We start from the raw sequence: 13,344 nt of genomic DNA, 5'->3' as shown, positions 1-13,344 counted from the left end.
GGAGAGGAGAGGAGAGGAGAATACTTGGGGGCCATCTCCCAGGAGATCTTCTAGTAATCTCCATCTGCTGCAGCCCTATGTGTGTTCTTGTTGCCTCTGTTGCCAGCTCCAGGCTCCTGTGACTCCCCATCCTCTTCCCACCTCCCCCATCCTCCTCTTTCCCCCATCCTCCTCTTTCCCCCATCCTCCTCTTTCCCCCATCCCTCCCTCCAAGCATCCCTCACCTTGTCCCCACCCTTCCCTTTTCAGCCAAGTGAACCCAACCCTTCCCAGCTCAGCTGCACCAGCCCCACCTCTGGCCCGGCCCTGCTCTGGGTGGAGATGTGGTGTCCCCATGGGTGGGCTGAGGTTTTCCTTCTGCTGCAGGAGAGGTGACCTGGGCCCTCAGCACTGGACATTCCAGGAGGAAAGTGGCAAAGACAAGTGCCGTGTTCCAGCATGTTCTGTTCCCCAGCAAAGCAGCACTCCATGACTAAACTTTGGAGAACAAGATGTGAGTTTTTACCTGCACCCAGGAGAAATCAATCCATCATGCCTTCCTGTTCCGAGCCTCTATTAACTCTCTGAGAAATAAATGAGTAGGAAATACAATACAGCATTCCAGAGTAGTTCATTCATTTTTCTTTATTATTTTTTTTCTCGGCACAAGAGGAAAAAACAGGAACATATGGGGAATGAGCAGGAGCCATTTCTCAATGCCATGGCCACCTGAAAAGGGTTTAGACCCATAATGCCTCTGAAAAATTCATTCACTTTTCCCAAATCACATCAGACAGGTACAGATTGTTTTCATTTTTGCAAATTTTTTTTTTGCCCTTCTAAGCTCTATTAAACCAGAATATGCCAAAAATGACAGAGGACAGAATTGCCTTGAAGTCCCAGATGAGAACCATTTGTAACTCGCCTAAATGAAAGAATTTATTTTGAAATAAATTGGAGTTGAATTTAGCAGAAAAGGTAATACCAAGAGTGAAGCTGGACCAGCACAGACTACAAAAATTAAGTTTTATTTTACTCTCAGCATTCATTGGAGCTGAGAAGAAACTGCACCAAACTCCACCAAACATCGCAGCACTGGGGGCCCACGACAGAGCCTTTGGTGAGATCTCCCTCCTAAAGTCACAGACAAGAGACCCTGAGCTCTGGGACCTGCCCCTGTACTAGAGAGTCACTCCGTGAGGAGGGGCTGAGGGAGCTGGGAAGGGGCTGGAGAGTTCCTGAGGGAGCTGGGAAGGGGCTGGAGAGTTCCTGGGTGAGCTGGGAAGGGAATGGAGAGTTCCTGAGGGAGCTGGGAAGGGGCTGGAGAGTTCCTGAGGGAGCTGGGAAGGGGCTGGAGAGCTCCTGAGGGAGCTGGGAAGGGGCTGAGCTGGAGCAAAGGAGGCTCAGGGGGACCTTGTGGCTCTCACAGCTCCTGCCAGGAGGGGACAGCCGGGGGGTCGGGCTCTGCTCCAGGAACAGGGACAGGAGGAGAGGGAACGGCCTCAGGCTGGGCCAGGGCAGGCTCAGCTGGGACAGCAGCAGCAATTTCCCCATGGAAAGGGTGCTCAGGCCCTGGCAGGGGCTGCCCAGGGAGCTTTGCAGTGCCCATCCCTGCAGGTGTCCCCTGGAGGTGGCACTGAGTGCTCTGGGCTGGGGACAAGGTGGGCATGGGGCCCAGCTGGGACTCCCTGGGCTGGGAGGGCTTTGCCAGCCCCAGGATTTGGGATTCTGGGATCCTCATGGAGACGCTGGGGTTTGAGAGCACCTGGGCCTCCTGCTGGAGTGCAGATCAGACCAGTGCTGCTGCATTTCCCCAAGAACAGTTAGGGCAGGGCCTTGTGCCACCCTGGGGCAGCAAAACCCACGGTGACAAACGGGAGCTCAGCTCCGGCACCGCTCCCTGAGGGATCTCTGTGCAGTGGGAACATCCCTGATTTCCCCTCGAGTGTGAAACCACAACTCAGGATAACGAGGACACTGAGAGGGGTTCCCATCAGTCCATGCACGTCTCCCCGAGGCGTGCCAGAGGATGGTGTCAGACTGGTCAGTGGTGCTGGTGACAGGATGCTTTAGGGATTCCCAGCGTGCAACACCTTTGGCTTGGAAACGAAACATCCTTCAGCTTGGAAACGAGACTTCCTTCAGCTTGAAGTCATCACTGACATTTATAACTTGCTTATTTTTTTCCCTTGAGAGGTTTTCTTTTTATTGAGTACAATTACTAATTTAAATCATTTTTACAATTGCTACCACTAACTCTGAGTCTGAATTTTTACCCAGCATCTGCTATGAGGAGGTTGAGGGGTTTTGACAGAGCGCAGAGCAGATCAGAACAAGACCAGAGAGGGGGATGCTCTTTCTCTGATATGCATTTCTGCATCTGTAATGTCACTTTGGACGGGTGTCCTGTAATTATTTTACTTAAAGAAGGGTGCTACGTGCAAATTTTCTGACAAAACTTCTGGAATGTGTCTGTGCCCCACATGAAAAACAATGAATTAACTAAATCATCCCAAACCACCCGGCATTTTCTCTGCTCTGCTGCTGTTGGAGGTGAGACGGGAACCAAGAGGTGCAATGCTGGGACATCTGTGTAAATTGGCTGAGTCGCTTTTCCCTTCTTGTGGAACCTGCCAGGCTGGGCTTGGATTTCGATCATTGCAGTCATTTCTCTCTGAGTTTGGTGAGGGCAAACACTCTCTGGAGGAGTTTACCATCAGCTTTTGCCTGGTGGCAGCACCTCAGAGCACATGGAGAGGACAGTCCGGCCCCAAGGGCTCTGAGCGTAGGACAAGGTGAGCCAGAGTGAGGACGGGGGGCAGCGGCCGAGCTCGGGTCACCGGGGAGCTCTGTCAGTGACGTGAATCAAACTCAGGATCCTCCTCTGGATCTGCTTGGTCCTCACCCCGTAGATGATAGGGTTGAGCACGGCGGGCACCAGGATGTAGATGTTGCCCATGATGATGTGGACCAGCGGAGCCAGGTCCTTCCCAAACCTGTGCACCACGGACAGCCCGATCAGGGGCACGTAGAAGGCCAGCACCACGCAGATGTGGGCGATGCAGGTGCTGAACACCTTGAGCCGCTCCCTCCAGGCCGCGAGGCGCAGGACGGCCTTAAGGATGAGCAGGTAGGAGAGGCAGATGAGGACGGCGTCCAGCCCCATGACCAGCAGGATGGCGGTGAGCCCGTACACCACGCTGGGGGTGGTGTTGGCGCAGGCCAGGTTCATCACGTCCTGGTGCAGGCAGAAGGAGTGGGACAGCACGCGGGGGCCGCAGAAGGGCAGGGGCAGGAGGAGCAGCGGCAGCGGCAGGAAGAAGAGCACGCCCCTGGCCACGGCCAGCAGCCCGATCTTGGCCGTGGCGCCGTTGGTGAGGACGGCGGCGTGCCGCAGCGGGTGGCAGATGGCCACGTAGCGGTCCACGGCCATGGCCAGCAGCACGGTGGACTCGACGGCCGAGAGCGTGTGGATGAGGAACATCTGGAGCAGGCAGGCGGCGAAGCTGATCTCCCGGCTGCCGAACCAGTAGAAGCAGAGGATGCGCGGCACGGTGGCCGTGGCCAGCGCCAGGTCGATGGCGGCCAGCATGCAGAGGAAGAAGTACATGGGCGCGTGCAGGCTGGGCTCGGCGCGCACCACCAGCAGCACGGCGCCGTTGGCCAGCACCGCCAGCGCGTAGGCCGAGCACAGCGGGATGGCCATCCAGGACTGCGCCGCCTCCAGCCCCGGCAGGCTGGCCAGCACGAAGGACGGGCTGAGCTCAGAGCTGTTGGAGAAGGGCATGGCCCTCAGGGCCAGGGCCGCTCATGCTACGCCCGGGCACTTCCTGCTGCAAGGGAAGTGAAAACTTTTTAGCAGCCCTTTCCCATGGCTTGGGATCCCTCAGGGCCTTTCCTGGCATCCTCAGAGCTGCCACGCCGGTGCAGAGAGCTCCTCTCCCGCTTTTTTACCCCCTTATGGCTCTATGCAACAACATATGCAGTGACAAAATGCTGACATTTCAGTTCAAACGGGAATTGCCTGAATTCTCTAAAAGGCAGAACACCATAAAATCAACCTTTTGAATAGTAAACCCATCAGCTGAACTTGTTTGCTTTTCTCTTTAAAGGACAAAATTAAAAATTATAACAAAAAGCCCAGCAGATTTTTAGTGCTTTCTGTAATACTTCAGTGCTGCTTGATTTTTTCCATATGTGCTGTGGCCTGTCAGAAATGTGCTCAGTGAGGCTGAAGCTGGCAGTGCTGCCTCCCACGACCCAGCCCTCCCCAGAACAGCTCACAGGCACAGGCAGACATGGAGCTTTCAAATGTTTTTGCACATACAAATTGGATTTTCATCCTATGAAAAACATGTATGGAAAAAACAGAATATCTGCAGGAAAAAAGAATCAGATTATTCACCTTATTCTGTATCTGTAGATTTTCCAGGAGTGCTGTGATCCAAGGATAGTGGCCTGAAGATACATAAAAGGCTTTGCTTTAGGTCCCTTTCTATTTTCAGGCACCAAGCCAGTACCTGTGCTGAAATAAACCCACCGTCCCTCCTGCCCTGGATGGGCAGCACAAGGTCAAGCTCAGCCTGAGCTTTCTGGTTATTCCTTTCGTGCCCAATCTGTGCAAATCAACGATGCAAAGTGGCTTTATGGCAAGCTCTGCAGGTTATTAATGGAGTTATTTTATAAGTAATGTTGGGCTGCGAAACATGGGGTTTTTATTGCACATCTGTGCTGAAGGCCTAAAATAGCATCAGGCTTTGTTCTCCTGCTGTGGGGCTTTTCCATCTTGGATGTATAACGAGTAGGACTCACATTGTAGCTTTTTATACCCAATTTACACACAGTGTGGGAGGAACTGTTGCTGTCACTGTGCCCAAAATCTATTCCAGGGATGGCGTTGTCAGCCAAGCGCGTGAATTAAGACACAAACGGAACGAACGAGGAGAATCAGTAATCACCAACAGGTCCTGAGGCACCTCAGCTGCCAGCCCTGACGGGATTACCTGAGTCTCACGGGAAAAGTCCTGCCCTCCTGATCATTTCCCTGAGGGAATGGGGCTGTGAGACAGGCACTGAGACAGCCCCTGATGCTTCAGTTCTCTCTAATTCTCTGGCACTGAAAAATGTAGGCAGGTTTTCATAAGCAGATCAGGATTTGGGATTGCTGGTGGGCAGGGCAGGTGCTGAGAGGGCCTGGATTTCTGCAGAGGTGGAAACTGGATCCGTGTCTTTGAAACACCAGTCAATGCAGGTTTATTTTCCTAGGGGGACCCAAGCAGCACCCCAGCAGTAAATCACAGAATCACAGAATCACTGAGGTTGGAAATCCAGGATCATTGAGTCCAACCTTTGACCAATCCCCACCTCATCAAAGAACCATGGAATGGTTTGGGCTGGGAGGAACCTCAAAGCTCATCCCATCCCACCCCAGCCATGGCAGGGACACCTCCCACTGTCCCAGGCTGCTCCAGCCCCAGTGTCCAACCTGGCCTTGGGCACTGCCAGGGATCCAGGGGAATCTGGGAATTCCATCCCAGCCCTGCCCACCCTGCCAGGGAACAATTCCCAATTCCCAATCTCCCACCCAGCCCTGCCCTCTGGCAGTGGGAGCCATTCCCTGGCTCCTGTCCCTCCATCCTTGTCCCCAGTCCCTCTGCAGCTCTCCTGGAGCCCCTCCAGGCCCTGGCAGGGCTCTGAGCTCTCCCTGGAACTTCTCTTCTCTGGACCAAACAACCCCATCTCTCCCATCTTTCTTCTCCTTCTTTCTACTTCTCTGCCTCTCCCTCTTTCCCTTCCCCTTCCTCTCCCCTCCAACCTTCATCTCTCCCTCCTTCATTCCCCCTCCACTCTGCTCTCCAGCTGTGCTGACAGATGTGCTGATAAATCCCCCACACTTTGCCCTCCAAGTCCCCCACAACCATTTTCTTACTGTGGCAGAGGCTCCTCGGGCTTTTTGTTTCGGAGCCGTTTTGGAGAACAGCTGCAGCCAGGAAACACGGACATCCAGGGGTGAACTCTGGAAGTTTTCAGAATGGGAGCAGACTCAGAATCCTCTCAGAACCCTCAATCATCAATTTCAGACTCCCGTGTGAGGATGCTGCAAGCCAGGCATCTCCACAGCAAAGCTCTTTGTTCTGTTCTCGTCTGTAAATTTTTCCTGCAAGCTCCAGTTTGGATCAGAGGTATTTCAGCAGAGCTCTCCCCTTCCCCAGTGGCAGTGGGACCTGCTCCCCAGGCTGAGCTCCCGGGGGCTGTTGGTGTCTCACCCTGGGCTAGGGGCCCTGGGACACAGCGAGATAATGAGCACAACACAGAGCAAGCAGTGGCCTGGGAATCCTCCCCTCAGGAATCCTCCCTGCCCTCTTTCTGCTTTTTTATGGAGCTGTTTCCGCTCCATTATTTTTTCCTCTCAATTTTTTTCTCTCCAGCTACTGCATGGAATAGAAAGTCTGATCTGGGCTGGTGAAGTGCTCAGTGTCAGGCAAAACCAGGACAGTTCAGGGCTGGGATCCTGTCCCCATGCCTTTGCTGCTTCATCCCTCCAAAGTAAACACTGACTGCTGCTTCCTCTTCTCCACCGTGCTCAAGACTGGCCAAAATGTGGTTTGAGACCAACAGAACTGCAGCTCTGCCATTTGGAGGAGTGAAATATTTACAACTGGATGTGGCTCTCGGTGCTGTGGTGTGAGTGACAAGGTGGGCAATCAGTCACAGGTCTGCGAGGGCTTTTCCAGCCCTGGTGGTTCTGTGGTTCTGTTCTGTGATTTTGGGACATTTGATTCTGTCTGTGGGAGCCAGGAGAACCATGACACTTTCTGCCTGCCTGGCTCACACCCAGCCTCCAGCAGAGCAAGGAGGTGCTGGGACGTGCTGCATCTGCCACCCCTGGATGCCCCTGGGGATCTCCTCCCAGCCCGCTGAGGGGCACAGCCAGCACCAGCAGAGCTCCGATGGAAGGCAGCAGCACGTGGGCCCCAGTGTCAGGAGGCTGAGCCATTCCTACAAAGTTTTTTAACTCCCCTCTTTTTTTGCAAGAGAGCTTCCAGCCCCACCAGACCCCCAGGCCCATCCAGAGACACACCTGGCTCATCCAGTCCTGCTCATCTGCAGCACACCCTGAAGATTTCAGGCAGCTCCAGCCTAATCTTGCTGCATCATATCGACAGAAAAAAGGCCTCCTCAAATCCTGTGACCTTTCACATCACAGAGCTGGATTTTATTGCAGATGCTGCACATATGTGGCATTCAATGCAGGACAATGGCTGGGACATTAATTAGACTTGGCAAGCTGGTAAGACTCAAAGACTTCCAAAAGCAGTGCACAAGCAGCTGGTTTGTCACTGGGGATGGGCACGGCACTCCGGACAACTGGATGATGGCTGAGCATGATTTTCAAGGGCTGAGAGTGCTCTGGGCCCCTCAACAAGGCCTAATGAGAAATGCTCTGTGCAGGAGGGGAGGAAAGCACCATGTTAGGACATAACATGGAAGCTCACAGCTCTGGGCTGGGGGACAGCATCCCAGTGGATCTGCAGTTATTTCCTCTGGCAGTGACCTGCATGGATGGAGCAGCAAGAGAGCAGTCCACCAGCTCTGACTGGGAAACCAGGCCAAGAGCTCTGACCAAGGAACCAGTCCCAGGGTCTGACAGAGAGCCCAGTCCAGAGGTCTGACAGAGAGCCTAGTCCAGAGGTCTGACAGAGAGCCCAGTCCAGAGGTCTGACAGAGAACCCAGTCCAGAGGTCTGACAGAGAGCCCAGTCCAGAGGTCTGACAGAGAGCCCAGCCCATCAGCACTTTCTGGCAGAACTGGTGGAGGAAACTACCAGTCAGACCCACGCTTCCTGCACAGGGCCCTGAGCAAAGCCTCCCGGATGTGGGTGGATTTTATGCTGTAGATAACGGGGTTGAGAGCAGGGGGAATGATGAGGTAGGTGTAGGCCACCAAGGTGTTAACGAGAGGAGGAACGTTCTTCCCAAAGCGATGGATCATGGACAGTGCGATCATGGGGATGAAGAACACGAGGACAGCACAGATGTGGGAGACACAGGTGTTCAAAGCCTTCAGACACTCCTCCTTGGTGGTGAGGCTGACCACGGTTCTGATAATGAGGACGTAGGACAGCACGATGAAGATGAAGTCCATCCCCACCGTGGATAAGAGAACGATCATCCCGTAGAAGACGTTGACCTTTATATCCGCACAGGCCAGGTTCATGATGTCGGGATGGAAGCAGAAGGAGTGGGACAGCTCGGTCTTGCCGCAGTAGGTCAGTCTCTTGAGCAGGAAGGGGATGGGGAGCAGCGAGACCATCCCCCTCAGCACAATGGCCAGGCCTATCTTTAGGACAGTGCTCTTGGTCAGGATGGCCGGGTGTCTCAGGGGGTGGGAGATGGCGATGAAGCGGTCGAAGGCCATGGCCAGGAGCACGGAGGACTCGATGAAGGACAGGATGTGGATGAAGTACATCTGAGCGAGGCAGGCGTCGAAGCCAATGCTGCGCACGTCGAACCAAAAGAGGCCCAGCGTGGTGGGCAGGGTGCAGAGAGCCAAGCCCAGGTCGGTGACTGCCAGCATGGACAGGAAGTAGTACATGGGCTCGTGGAGGCTGGGGGTCCTCCTGATGATGAACAGGATGGCGCAGTTCCCCAGCAGAGCAGCAAGGTAGAGCGCACAGAAGGGGATGGAGATCCAGGGGTGAAGGGCTTCCAGGCCCGGGATGCCCATCATGAGGAAAGCTGAAGGCTGATGGAAGGAGCCATTGAATTCCCACGGGGCGTGTGAGTCATGCTCCATCCCAGCTCAGCTCTCACATGGCCTAGACCTAAAACAAACCAACAACACAAGCTCCACGTAGCTGCACTCTGCCTGAACAGGGGAGCTGCACAGCCCTCCACCTCCCCACCAGCCTCTGCAGGGATGCCTGTGCTGTTGGGAACAGTGTCACATGCAGCTACACCCCTGTTCACCCATTAAATCCTAAACTGAAGGAAAAGGATGGACAGTTTTTGTTGAAAAAGAGGAGAAAAAAAAAAGAAATACTTGAAATGCTTTAGAATGAAAAGGAAAACATTCCACTATTCCACAGTTGTCCCCAAATTCCAGAGTTTGAGATGCTCTGTGGACTGAGCAAATGCCTTTTCCACGCTCATCCCAACCACGACCAAGCTGCTAAACCAAGGCTGCTTTTTTATGCCAACTGGAGATCAAAAGGTGTGAAAATTGTGAAAGTTTAACCCTGACATTTCTTATTTAGGAAACCAGCCCTGGAAACAAATGCAGAATTTGTTGGCATTGGCACTGGCACAGGCTGCCCGGAGAAGCTGTGGCTACCCCATCCCTGTGAGTGTTTAACTCCGGGCCAGTGGAAGCTGTCCCTGCCCGTGGAGATGTGGAACAGGAGGGGCTTTGAGCCCTCCCTGCCTGAACCAGCCTGGGATTCCATGAGTTGCAGCAGAGCAGAGAATCAGCTGCTCAGACCCTCCTGCTCTCAGCTCAGAGGATGGGTCCCAGGGCAAGGTAGATTTTCAGTGCTACTCACACGCAAGGCCTGCTCTTTTCACAATCTTACTGCCAGGTGGAGGGGAATAAATGAGGAAAACCCCACACGGACACAGGCTCTGTGTGGTGCCTGGGACACCTGAGAACAGCCAAAGCACAGGGCAGAGCACAGGGCAGAGCACAGGGCAGAGCACAAGGCAAACACAAGATGCTCCAGGTTCAGAGCCCTGGGAGGATCCTGGGAAAGGCCCTGGGGATGAGTGGAGGGGAGGGGGCACAGGGGATATGGGGGGTGTTTTACACCAGGATCCAGAGGAGAGGGCAGGGAGGACTTGGCAGAGACCCGGCAGTGTCTGCCCCAGTTCAGCAGGATGTCAGTGGGACAGGTGGAATGAGAGATCCAGGAAAGAGGCTTGCTCAGCCTCGAGAAGAGAAGCCTTGAAGGGATCCTGCTCCAAGGAGGTACCACGGACACTGGGCCAGGATCTTCACAGCAGAGCATGGAAGAAGGATGGGAGGCAGCAGGTGGAAGTTCACACGAGGGTGGCTGAGACTGAATTAAATGAGAAATGTTTCCCCATCAAGCATTGGAGCAGGTTGCTCAGAGGCTGCATATCTCCATGCACAGAAGTTTTCAGGATCCAACTGGGCAAAGCCATGAGAAGTCCCAGCTGGTCCTGCATGAGGCAGGTGTTGGACCAGAGATCTTCAGAAGTCTCTCCAACATGAATTATCCAATGAACCTCCGAGCCTTGGCACAATCCAGTTTCCTACATTTCCTGTGACAATGCTGGAGAGGCTGGCAGGGTCCCTGAGCCCCTCAGTGACAGAGTGATCTGCTGGGTGGGTGGGGGAAAGCAGCAAATGTGCAAGAAGAGGTCATTAATGCAAAAGAATATTTGTGACTTCTGTCTTCCTTCACCTTCCACAGGATACAGAACTCAGGCCACAGTGTGTCTGCATAAGAGCCAGAGGGTTTGCTGTAACACAGCTCATCTTTGATTAACAGACAATTCTTCCATGACGTATTTTTTTAGGGTCCTAATACGATTTTCTTCATTAGATCTCAGCTTGGGAGTCTGATGTGACAATAAATCCTGAGCTTAGCAAGGACAAACATCTTCCTGCTCCGGGGCAAAAGCAGCACATAACTGATGGGATGGGGGAAAACCCCAAATAATTTGATTTCCTCCAGGTGGGGCAGAGCCAGGTGATGGCATCAGAGCCACCCTGCCCTGCAGCCCTGCCGTGCCAGGTGCTGAAGGGACAATCTCAGCTCTCAGCCCTGCCTCAGGAGAGCCTGGGCAGCACAGGGGGGCTTGGCCATGGGTGGGCAGCTGCTGCATCCCCCGATGCTCCACACAGCCTGGTGCTACCATGGGAAACTGCCCATGGGCACCTCTGGTCCTCGCTGCTGGCTCAGAGCTCCCCAAAGGTACGAGTTGCCCCTTTCTGCCAGTGCAGCAGCACCTGGAGGGTGGGCAGCCCTGGCACAGCTGCCCAGAGCAGCTGGGGCTGCCCTGGATCCCTGGCAGTGCCCAAGGCCAGGTTGGACACTGGGGCTGGAGCAGCCTGGGACAGTGGGAGGTGTCCCTGCCATGGCTGGGGTGGCCCTGGATGAGCTTTGAGGTCCCTTTTTACTCAGACCATTCCAGGATTCTGCTGCCTGAGCAGTGAATTCAATCTGCTGACTCCTGCAGCTCAGTCACATCTGGGGCCTGGGTTAAAAACCTAAAAAGTCTGAGTGTGTGCAGGCCTGTGTCCCTGAGCACAGCCTCTGGCAGGCATCCAGAGCTCTCAGAGACACTGAGATTCAACAGCTCTCCAGGAGAATGGAGGTGCACAAAGAGACTGTTAGAGCACCAAGCAGATGGACTGGTGAGAACTCCCTGGGTCTCTAGGAGATGTCTCACTTGTAAGAAAACTTTCCCTCAAACCTGACTTTGTCCAACACCAGCAGCTCCCACCACAGCACAGAAGTCACTCAGAAACAGGATTGATTCACTCTGCTCCCCCTTGAGCTGCTCTGTTTGTTATGTGCCCCAACATGTTACAGATACAGATTCCACCCCCAGACCGTTTTACCCCTCTGTGTTCCATGTGTGTCTGTAAGGGGTGTGTGTAAATATACACACATATAATCTGTGAAATGCATAAACAACCAGGCAGGTATGTTTATGTGCGTTTCTGTGTGTGGGGGTAACACAGCTCAGCTTACAGCAGGCATGTGTCTGTCACAGAACCACAGAGCCACAAAACCAGGGCAGAAAAGATCTCCTGGCTGCCTGTCACGGCGTGGCAATTGCACCTTTCTTGTGCAGCCAAGCCCTGAGGAGGGAGCAAAGCTCCCATTCCTGGAGGATGCCAAGCTGAAGATGGGTGGCAGCCCTGGGAAGTGGCTGCTGAGCCGTCCAGCCATGGCCAGGGTGTCTCCTGCCCAGTGCCCGAGGTGCTCCTGCTCCCCAGCAGCAGCCCAGCCTGCCTGGGAGAAGAGGCCAGGCACCAGAACCCTCACGGAGGACACGGTGTCATCCCTTCTCATGCCTTTAAAGCCACCTCCTGCCTTTCTGCCTGTGTCTGCCTTTGGTGTTCACCAGGAACTCCAAATGCTGGTGTTTGAAGCGCCCTTGTCAGCGAGGGTGGGCGCAGGGCCTTGGGCCGGGGCTGGGCGGGCAGGGCTCACACCTCTGCTTCTCCCCGAGAGGAGAGCCTGCTCTTTCCCAGGAGCATCGCTGCCCACCCAGGCACCGAGTGAGGCTCAGCGAGGGCAGCAGGTCAGCAGGGACCCCGGGAGCATCGCTGCCTACCCAGCCAGCAAGTGAGGCTCAGCGAGGGCAGCAGGTCAGCAGGGACCCCGGGAGCATCGCTGCCTACCCAGCCAGCAAGTGAGGCTCAGCGAGGGCAGCAGGTCAGCAGGGACCCCGGGAGCATCGCTGCCTACCCAGCCAGCAAGTGAGGCTCAGCGAGGGCAGCAGGTCAGCAGGGACCCCGGGAGCATCGCTGCCCACCCAGGCACTGAGCGAGGCTCAGCGAGGGCAGCAGGTCAGCAGGGACCCCGGGAGCATCGCTGCCCACCCAGGCACTGAGCGAGGCTCAGCGAGGGCAGCAGGTCAGCAGGGACCCCGGGAGCATCGCTGCCCACCCAGGCACTGAGCGAGGCTCAGCGAGGGCAGCAGGTCAGCAGGGACCCCAGGGGCATCGCTGCCCACCCAGGCACCGAGCGAGGCTCAGCGAGGGCAGCAGGTCAGCAGGGACCCCGGGAGCATCGCTGCCTACCCAGCCAGCAAGTGAGGCTCAGCGAGGGCAGCAGGTCAGCAGGGACCCCAGGGGCATCGCTGCCCACCCAGGCACTGAGCGAGGGTCAGTGAGGGCAGCAGGTCCACGGGGACCCCGGGAGCCAGGTCCCGAGAGCCCCGCTGCCTGCTGACAGGAGGCCAGGCCAGCGACCACGGCCAGGGCTGTGCCCACACTGAGCCGGCCCCGAGGAGCAGGAGAGCAGCTGGGGCTCACACCAAGCCATGGGCACCCCCGATGGCTCCACAGCAGATGCCAACAGCCCCTCCCTCCACACACCCCGCCCACGGCCACCACGAGCCACGGGGACCACCCGAGTGGCACTGGGGCCACGGGGACCACTGTGCCACTGTGCCACCAAAGGAGCAGCACTGGGCACAGCTCCCATCCATGTCACTGTGCCACCACAGCTCCCACCCGTGTCGCTGTGCCACCAAAGCAGCTCAGGGAGCCAAACTGGGCACAACTCCCACCTGTATCACTGGGCCAGCACAGCTCCCACCCATGTCACTGTGCCACCACAGCTCCCACCCGTGTCACTGTGCCACCACAGGGGCTCGGGAGCTGCCT

At 55.6% G+C, this 13,344-nt stretch overlaps 2 protein-coding genes across 3 annotated transcripts; both read right to left on the bottom strand.

The window, feature by feature from the left end:
• Positions 1-609: 609 nt before the first annotated feature.
• Positions 610-6,038, bottom strand: LOC146768870 (olfactory receptor 51E2-like). 2 transcript variants are annotated; one of them, XM_085587716.1, is made up of 3 exons: positions 5,909-5,993; positions 4,385-4,437; positions 610-3,812 (listed from the first exon to the last, which is right to left on the bottom strand). In XM_085587716.1, exon 3 carries the CDS (start codon positions 3,764-3,766, stop codon positions 2,816-2,818), a length of 951 nt encoding a protein of 316 aa, XP_085443842.1. In that variant the 5' UTR covers positions 3,767-3,812; positions 4,385-4,437; positions 5,909-5,993; the 3' UTR covers positions 610-2,815. The 2 variants fall into 2 exon arrangements, with proteins under 2 accessions (XP_085443842.1, XP_085443847.1); XM_085587721.1 differs by lacking the exon at positions 4,385-4,437 and having other exon boundaries at positions 5,909-6,038.
• A 1,758-nt stretch (positions 6,039-7,796) lies between these two features.
• Positions 7,797-12,245, bottom strand: LOC146768869 (olfactory receptor 51G2-like). Its single transcript, XM_085587708.1, has one exon. The coding sequence runs from the start codon at positions 8,773-8,775 to the stop codon at positions 7,801-7,803; it is 975 nt and encodes a 324-aa protein (XP_085443834.1). The 5' UTR covers positions 8,776-12,245; the 3' UTR covers positions 7,797-7,800.
• Positions 12,246-13,344: the final 1,099 nt, after the last annotated feature.

The sequence above is a fragment of the Lonchura striata genome, chromosome 1, assembly GCF_050655825.1.
Source record: "Lonchura striata isolate lonStrDom1 chromosome 1, ASM5065582v1, whole genome shotgun sequence".
Classification (NCBI taxonomy): Eukaryota; Metazoa; Chordata; class Aves; order Passeriformes; family Estrildidae; genus Lonchura; species Lonchura striata.
The sequence above is the reverse complement of the archived record's forward strand: the minus strand, read 5'-3'. Positions and strand labels throughout refer to the sequence as shown.

Coding starts and splice junctions, on each gene's coding strand:
- LOC146768870 (XM_085587721.1), bottom strand. CDS start 3,766: ATGCCCTTCTCCAACAGCTCTGAGCTCAGCCCGTCCTTCGTGCTGGCC.
- LOC146768869 (XM_085587708.1), bottom strand. CDS start 8,775: ATGGAGCATGACTCACACGCCCCGTGGGAATTCAATGGCTCCTTCCAT.